At 49.3% G+C, this 9306-nt stretch overlaps 1 protein-coding gene across 2 annotated transcripts in view; it reads right to left on the reverse strand.

Moving 5' to 3' along the window:
• Positions 1-8987, reverse strand: part of ZDHHC9 (zinc finger DHHC-type palmitoyltransferase 9) — a 35591-nt gene extending 26604 nt beyond the window's left edge. The window contains exons 1-3 of one of the 2 annotated variants that reach the window (XM_047765002.1): positions 8778-8987; positions 8358-8428; positions 6881-7182 (exon numbers count right to left, since the gene is read on the reverse strand). In XM_047765002.1, coding sequence (XP_047620958.1) covers positions 6881-7047 — 167 coding nt within the window. In that variant the 5' untranslated portion in view covers positions 7048-7182; positions 8358-8428; positions 8778-8987. The remainder of the gene's footprint in view (positions 1-6880; positions 7183-8357; positions 8429-8777) is intronic. The other variant, XM_047765003.1, reaches the window with a different exon arrangement.
• Between the last annotated feature and the right edge of the window lie 319 nt (positions 8988-9306).

Consider the following 9306-nt stretch of genomic DNA (forward strand, 5'->3'; position numbering starts at 1 on the left):
TGCTATGCTCTTTTTTCGCTGTTGTTCTTTTATCAGTGCAATCAATCAGCCAACAAGTATTTATGGGTCTAACAAATGAAGAATGAGAGAAATGGGAGTTAATTTTGTTGGGGAAAACATAACTAACATATGAAACAGCTAAATAAGACCAATAAGCAAATGTTCGGGGTGGTGAGTCAGACTCTAAGGACTGTAAGTGGTCAGAGATGAGCTCTCTTGGGAAGCTGGTGGCTGCTTGAAACAGTTCCCAGAGCAGCCATGAAGGGTGGCTTTAAGGAAGAGCTGTGTTCGGAATTGCAGGAAGGGCCCAAGGATTAGAGCCCCACAATGGCCCTTGATCCCACATAGCAGAAATAAGCCTTTGTTATAGGTCCTCCCCGCTGAGGATGACGGTCTGTCCTTTTACATACGACCTACCTCTAGAGCACAGTCAACATGTAGAACCACCCATAAGACTGGTTCAACATTCTTCTGATGACACTTAAAGAGTCTGCTAAGAAGGGAAAAGTTTCCTCGGACACTAAAAACATAATTGGAGTTCCCTGGTAGCCTCAGGGATCTGGTATTGTCACTGCTGTGGTGCGGGCTGATCCCTGGCCCAAGAACTTCCGCATGCCACAGGTGTGGCCACCCCCGTCCCTAAAACACCCCATAATTAAAAATCAGCTTCTGGATTTACAACTATGTGAAGGTCAGAGGGAAAATGCATAACCCTGTTTTGCTCCAGTAACAATGGGGAAAATTAAGCAAGCGGGGACATTTTCCATTCTGAGGCAATGAGCCATCCTCTCACTGAGGAAGGCCAAAATCTCTATTCAGGCAATCTGCTGAGTAGCTGCCAAATTTCAGTTAAAATAATAAATTTCACATTTAAATTATAACAAATTTCAAATATAACAAATAACCAATTTCAATTACAGTATCCTCCTGCTCTAGGACTTAGAACAATTCCGGACTTAGAACAACTCCGGTTAAGGAGTTAAGCCCCCCAACTCTTCAGGTCAGCATTCTGAGGCCCTTCATTAACTGTCCTTATCTAATCATCATCGTAAGGTTCTTGCCTTCTCCTTGCTTCATTCCAGACACATGCCCCTCATTACCTGGAATTCACTAGCTTCTCAAAATAGCAAGAGGCATAAGGTGTCTCTTTTGTTCTTAAACCCAATACCAGCTCTGGCATCACTGAGGAGGAAGACTTAGCACTCCTCTCCCTCAAGAAACACCTCAACTGATGTTGGCATCCTAGGGGACATCCCTGTTCTTTGTGCTCACTTTTCCCAAAAGAGATGATCACTATGCTCAATTAAGACTCATTCTCAAGGAGTTCCCGTCGTGGCGCAGTGGTTAACGAATCCGACTAGGAACCATGAGGTTGTGGGTTCGGTCCCTGGCCTTACTCAGTGGGTTAAAGATCCGGCGTTGCTGTGAGCTGTGGTGTAGGTTGCAGATGCGGCTCGGATCCCGCGTTGCTGTGGCTCTGGCATAGGCCGGTGGCTACAGCTCCAATTAGACCCCTAGCCCGGGAACCTTCATATGCCGCAGGAGCAGCCCTAGAAAAGGCAAAAAGACAAAAAAAAGAAAAAAAAAGACTCATTCTCAAAAGATGGGCGATGCATTCAGTGGAGAATGACCATGTGAAACTCACAAAAGGTAATAGAGGCTGAAAATATACAGATGAATTCTGAATGACAGAACCTTAAAGAATCATTAAAAGAAAGCACACTGCTCGGGAGACATAACCCAATCCTTCTCTAGGGGACCCGCTTTATCAGGAAGCTGAGCTTAGCCAAGTACTGTAACAGATTGATATCAAAGAGGCAACTATGCCTTTCGAAAACTGTTGTTTGGTTGGCCAAGTCAGACAGAATCTTGGGCTAGATAAGCAAGAGACTGAACTTCCACAGAGCAATTCTCCAGAGAGTATTACCTTCGTTAGAGGTCACTTTCTTCTCTTCCTAATCCCTCCTAAGGAATCCAGGAACCCGGACTCTGTCACTAGAGGCACACATATCCTGCCATGTCAGAGTCTGGCTTTGGTCTACCTAGCCCTGTGTCTCCCCAAACCTGGGAACTCTGTTATCAGATTCTTCTCTCCCACCTGTCCATGGGGACATGGTGTCCCTTTCATCACCAGCATCCACAGAGTAGCAGTGAAGAGAGCACACATTGCTTAATTTTTCCCTGAGCTGTCCGCATCCTGGCAGCAGGGGCTAGGAGTGGCCACAGAGGTGATGATCCTCTGCCACTCAGAAAGCTTACTTTCTTTTTCTTTTTTCTTTTTTCTTTTTCTTTTTTTTTTTTTTTTTTGCTATTTCTTTGGGCCGCTCCCACGGCATATGGAGGTTCCCAGGCTAGGGGTCGAATTGGAGCTGTAGCCACCGGCCTACACCAGAGCCACAGCAACGCGGGATCCGAGCCGCGTCTGCAACCTACACCACAGCTCACGGCAACTCCGGATCATTAACCCACTGAGCAAGGGCAGGGACCGAACCCGCAACCTCATGGTTCCTAGTCGGATTCGTTAACCACTGCGCCATGACGGGAACTCCAGAAAGCCTACTTTCTAAGTTCACACTTAAGATGGGCTTCCTTGTTAACTGCAAGTCTACCAGAATGCCATCAGTTTCCCAGGAAGAAGTCTTCGTTTTCTAGGAGCATGAGCTAGGGAGGCCCAAACCACCTGGGGTCCACTAGGTAACACAAACATGCCAATCCCCTGCTCGGCACTATGCTGGGTAATCGGCATGTCTTCAGGACTCCGTATTCAAAGGTAACAAGAGATGAGAGTGGGGTCCTAGAGAGGCACTGGCTGGCCAATTGATCTTGATGAAATAACCCTGTTTCTGTAGACCTGGTTTCGTCACCTGCAAAAGGATGGGGGGATAGTCTCTAAGGCCCCCCTCTGGCTCTATCCTTCTATGATTTTCTAAGTCAAGACTATTCCATTCGAAGTGCATCCAGAATGTATCAATTCCACAACATTCATTGCTCACCTGCTCTATGTAAGGCCTGGCAGAGGGCACTGTGGGGGCCACAGAGGCACAGAAGATAGTCCCTGACATTGAAAGAGCTCAAAGGGTAATAACCATAGACTTCAGAAATACAAGAAATATCACCTAATTATGTGTTAAATGACTAGTACGTACAATTAGTCCTACAAAGGCAGAAATTACTAGAAAAAATTTCATGGAGGAGGACTCAAGAAGGGGCTTGAAAAAGAGGTAGAAGTTGAATAGGCTAGAAGTGGGACAATTACTAAGCAGTGCTACAAAGATTGTTTCAGTTCATCCAATTCAATGACTCCTCTGTACATCAGAAGCATCCACGAGGGTCAGTGCAGCAGAGTTTGATAGTCACTTGATATGATTTCCTCTACAGACAGCACAGGGAGGCATAAGCATTGATCACAGCAGCAAACTACTACTTCAGGGGTCAAGCGTCACATAGTGCTTCTTGCCACAAAACAAGTCTCAGGACCTTGACCCCACTAGTGATCTGGTCACAAAGCTGAAAGAGACAGCCCAGAAGACAGTGCATTTGGCCCTTTCCCCCAAGCTTTATCAGCAAGTTGAATGTGACTAAATACCCCAACAGCCTTTCAGTAGCTGGACAGCTCACAGGTCATCAGTGTCATTCTGCTATAGTGTCCCGACATTCCCGGCCAAGCTGTTGGCTACGTGTTCATCACACAAGCTGCACAGGGTTTGGGCAGAAAGGACTGAGAAACGGTGCAAGGGCTCAAAGCTGAAACTGGCATATACACTCACATTTCCTAAATGCCTCACCCTAAGAATACATTAGGAAATTCTTCGTTTTTTCAAAGCACTGTAGAAATGACACTCTGCTTCTAAATCCAAGCACATTTACTATAGATACAATTACATTTAAGACACAGCTACCTACTGGTCATCTTCTATCTTCTCCTTTTCTGCGTCTGTGTTTGAATCTTCCAGATGGATGGAAGAGTTATATAGAATTTCAGACTCTCAGAGTTGCAGGAGGCTCAGTAATAACTCTAGCCCAATTTCCCATCCTGTGCAGGGATCCGCTCTGTGACAACAGCCCTGAGAGATGGCTACCCAGCTTCTTCGGAAACAGTTCTAACCATACAGGCCATTTTCCATCTTATGTAGTCAATCTATTGTCTGTCCACTGAAAATTACAGGTCCCTCCTTTGAGAAGTCTAAATGCGTAAAGGCAAAATCCAAAAATAAAAAGATGTCCACTGGCACCACTAACACTGCATGTTTTGCATCAAGGGGCGCCCACACGCCTGACCAGATTTCTCAAGCCATCTGGCCGACCCAGGGCTGTGCCACGGGCAGCTATAAATCACCTCGCACTCATTCCTATGCACCTGCCGCAAGCCGGACCCTGTTACTAAAATGCAGCTCCAGATGTGCCTCGAGATCTGGACGTTCTTCCCCAAGGCCAAAAACGCGGCAGCCAGACAAAGCGCAGTCTATGCTCCTGGACAATTTAAAGATGAAGATAGACAGCCCTTTGTCACTGGCGGTTCAGACACTCTCAACTGCCTGAAGGTAGGGGTCTAGATGAGCAGATTTCCTGACGTCTCCTTTTCTCACACTAAAGAAGAAGCCCATATTCTGACCTGAAGCCCTATCCCCCCACCATGTGGTGGGTAGTAAATGACAGACCCCCAAAGGAAAAGGCCGACCAGAAAGCGATGTGATTCCTCAGAGCCATGCTGGTATCCTCTGCACAGCCTGTCACCGGCTAGGCGCAAGGCAGCCGCCACCTAGAGTGTCTGTGTGTCTGCATAGGACAGACGGGCGCTCACCCACAAACACACACACTCATGCTCACAAACACAGATTCCAGCATTCTCAGTAAAAAGGATTCATGGCCAGGGACCTCTTCCCTTTGGTTAAATGCAGACTTCCCCATTCCACTCCCCAGCTAACACTTCCTCCAGCCCTCCCCCTTTCCTACTCGCCCCCTCCCCAGCCCTCCCCTCCAAAATATTTACTCTATCACACAGACACAGCTGGAACTCAGGGCAGTTTCAAACAACCTCACCCTTCACATCTGAGGGCAAAGCGCAAGAAATAACTTGGGGAAAAAAAGAAAAAAATCTTGGTAGAAAACCCAACCTGCCCCTGTCAAACAGTAACTGGCTAATTATAAGCTTCACCCCCACAGGCCGTTTTCTTCAGAGGCCTTCAGGGCCGAAGTGGAACAGATCCAAATCCGACTCTGCCTGGCTCCCAGATACAAAAGGGCTGGATGCCAGCAGCTCCAAATTTCAAGTTCTTTTGGCCAGTCAAACCAGAGGTTTCCTGGGCCCAGAATTACCAGCTCACTCCGGGCCTAGAAACAAATCTCATCTCTGTTTTGAATGGTTCCAACCACAAAAATTTAATCCTGGAGGGGGGTGTAGTAGCAAAAAGAGCTAGTGATGGAGCAGGCGAAGGAGGGAGAATGACGGAGAACAGGGTTGAGCTCTGCGCTTCCAAAAAGCCGCAAAGCGGGGATAAAGCAAAGCAAACTTGGAGAGAAGGGTGAGGAGTGGGGAAACATTTTTTAATGTTAGGCATATGCCTGCCTGCACACACTCACTTATACCACCCACAAGTACACACACACACACACAGAGTCATGAAACTCAGACTGGAAAGCAACTAAAAAACCATCATCAACCTGCTTGACTTTACCAAATACTTCACAAAGTCAGCAGCAGCAACAGAAGTACCTTTGACCATGAGGTCCTCTGACCTTCCTTTCCCAGCCCTGTTATCAACTAGATCCCCCTCTCCACCTGCTGTTACTCAAGCCAGCTGCAACCATCAAAAAGTCCAGCAAAGCAGCTGGGAAAAAATCACTCTTGATGCACTAGGTAAGCCTGAAGCCCTCACAGGACCCAAATGAGTCCCAAGAGACCACAGCTCATTTTAATCACCCACGAAGGCTGGCCAAGAAGCCCCTTCCTCCACCCCATGCCATGCCCCAGTATGGGAGCTCCATTTCCAAGTCGCCCGAGTACATGTATGGTAGCAGGCTCATCGTAGGTGTGGCTTACAGTCTAGAAACACACCTCTTGGCTCCTCAAAGCCTTCCTCATAATAATCCCAAACCAATTAGCATTGCTCCCATCCCTGGAGTGTACAGCATTCTCAGCATACCCAGGAGTCATGCCACAATAGCCTAGAATCCAACTGGCCATGTCCCTAGAGGGCTGACCCACACAGACTTCAAACAGTGGCTCTAGTACCAGCTATTACATCACAGAAAAAATACCTCCCAGGCTGGTATCAGGCACACACAGAAGAGAGAGTTGTTTATGTTGAGCAATTTTGACTGAAAGAAAGAGCAACTCACATTTAATAAGCACATATGTGCCACACATGCAGCTAGACTGTGGCACAGCTGAGGCTGGAACCAATCTGCAGGTTCCCAATTCAGTTGGCTTTTCGATTTTAACAGCTAGCTAAGAGCTGAGCCCTAAGGAAATAGGACCCAGAATAACAGAATGGGTGAGTATTATAAGTATCATGGGCCACGAGAAGTGCCCCTAGACTCTAGGCTCAGGAGGGGTGGGGAAGAGGCAGGCACTAAGCATCTAAGGAGACCACTGATAAGGGGAGGTGAGTGATAAAGACAAACTCCTTTACTTCCCCAGTGTTCCAGGGGTGGCCCCAAATCAGTGCGGTAAAATTGGTATCAGAGGTCTTGGGCTTTTGAGGAAGCACATACTCTGTTATGAGCGCAAAGCGATGAATTCAGTTGGCACAATCTATAGGCACCGCTCAAGAGGCCCAGGGCCCATCCCAGGACTCCTGACAAACTCCCCAGAAAGACGGTTCTTTCCCTGGACCCAAGGTTAACTATAATCAGGCCATGCCACTCAACGGAAACTCACTCGAATGCGAAGAAGAGTGTACACGTCCCCAGGATGAGGAAGAGGGTCAAGTAGAAGATGCCCTTTTGCCGGGCCATCATGACTCGGCCATCACAGCAGAAGGTGTTCCTGCCTGGGAGCTTCTCCCATTTCCGTGTCACCTTCTTTCTCACCACCATCACAGACATGATTGGAATTCCTGGTCCAAAATGGGCTTTATGATTACAAGCGGGAAGAAACAGAAGTTGAGCCCAGCTTTGAAATCACGTTGCCTGCTATTGTTGCCGCCGGGTCAAACATCATCAAAAGTCCAATTTCCAGCCCTAAGAAAAAACACAAGAAGACAGAAAAAAATGAGGCAGGAACAAGAAAATGCAGTTCAATCTTCCTTCCCAGAGGCAGAAAGAGGAGCAACGCCTGAAGGGGTGTTGGGTGAAGAAATGGGGAAGTTTATTTCTAATCTGTTTTCGTCCCCTAGCAGAAGAAAAAGTTAAAGGCGCTCAAAAAGAGAAGGGGGCGAGTATATCTTCTTAAATATACTCCGTTACTTCCACTGTAATATTATGATGTGATTCCCAGAGAACTTTGGAACTAGAAGGGATTTTTATAGGTGTTAGTCCGGATTACTTTGTTTTGGAAATGAGTAAAGTGAAGACCAAAGAGGGGAAATTACTTATCTAGGGTCACAAGGCCACAAGGCTAAGCCAAGAAAACAAACAAGTCTGTTGACTTTCAGGCCAGGGCACTTTCCACTCTACCATATTGTTTTATAATCATCATGAAGAGGACTCTGAAAATAATAGTAAGAATCTCCATTCTTAAGGAACCATTCCCTCCGCTTCTCCACTTCTTCACTTTCTTTCTTCAATTAGCCGGTCAAATATGAATCACACCAGCGAACAAGTCATCCTCTGGCAGAGCTAGGAGGTTTTGGACATTCTGTACACAAACCCAGGTTGTATTTACTCAAAACAGATTACCCCTAATCAAACCCTCCTAACTTCCTGAGTCTGGGAAATGAACCAATCTTGCTGGTCTAGCCTAACATTTGTGGGAATCTTAATGAAACCACATCACAAACCTGTAGGTGAAAGGCTGCCTGAGCAGGAGAGGTTCTGATAGGGCTGGAGGGCGGGGGAGGGATACCAGCAGTTAAGAAAAGTCATAAGGGTGCTTTCTGGGACATTTCGGAAGTACCATCTCCACTTAGCATCCTGAATCCCCAGACCTTTCTCTGCCAAGGCCACCCTTCTCTCAGGTGTGGTGCTGTGGCCTCTATTTACTGATACCACATGCCCAGTGCTGGCAAGAATGAGGTGGAAGCCTGCAGCCCGACTGACTGATGAGAAACAACCAACTTGAAATCATTCCCGGGCTGGAGAGGGCAAGGGTCCAAAGAGAACCTAGGAGCTGAGCAGGGAAAGGAGAGGGTGGAAGGCTTGGGAAAAGGGAGGGGGCACCAGAGGTGCAGTTAACACTTCCTTTGTGTAAAACTAACCTGGAAAACAATCTCCTCCTGATAAACCAGACCAGCGGGAGCAGAGAGACCAGGAAGGAGGAGAGCTGGGCCTGGCAGAACAAAGATCAAAATCCGTCGAGAACCAGGGACCGGCCCAGCGGCCCGAGATCCGAGGCCAGAGTTCGAGGCGGACCGGCGGCGGGCGCGGCCTCGGGAGGCCCGCCCTGCCTCGGCCACGCCGCCGACCACCGCCCCGGGCAGGTTGGGACGCGCGCCACCTCCGCACGCTCGTATACACTCACACACGCCCCGCCACGTGTAGTCACCCCCAGCCACGGGCTCGGCAGGCGCGGAGCCCGAGAAGGGCAGGGCCAGGTCCGCGCGTCCCGGTGCAGCGGAGGGGGCGGCAGCCCACCACGCGGCCGAGCTCCGGAGACCCCCACCCCCACCCCTTGTTACCTGAACCCCGGAGAGCGAACTCAGCGGGGAAACGAGGCCAGGAAGTGCACTGTCCCAGGGGACCGCGTCGGCCGCCCGAGGTGGCAGCGACTACTCCCCAGCCCGAAGGCTGCCTCCTCCTGACAAGGGGCCCCAATGGTCCGGGCCCTAAACCAGCTGTGGCAGCCGCCCACCGCTGGCCGAATGGAACGCTCCTCACGTCACCAGGTCGTTCCAGTAGTTGCTTGCCCTCCATTGGCTGATCGGCCTCGGCGCCTCCGCCCCTGCCACCCCAGCTCCGAACTGCTATTGGCTGACTCAAACGCCACTCGACGATGTCTCCGCCCCACTCCCCCACCCATCTCCCGGCTTCGTGCCCACCTGCCAAGCCACTGGCAGCCTCCCTCTGGCGTCTGAGCGGCAGTGTGTGGAGTGTCGCTTTCTAATAATACAGTTCCGCAGAGACTGGGGTGAAGGTTAGTGCCGATGGGACCAGGAGAGACCGGGGGCCAGCCTCCCCCGACACGCACGGTGAGACGCTGAAGCAACA

Source organism: Phacochoerus africanus, chromosome X (assembly GCF_016906955.1).
Source record: "Phacochoerus africanus isolate WHEZ1 chromosome X, ROS_Pafr_v1, whole genome shotgun sequence".
NCBI classification, from domain to species: Eukaryota; Metazoa; Chordata; class Mammalia; order Artiodactyla; family Suidae; genus Phacochoerus; species Phacochoerus africanus.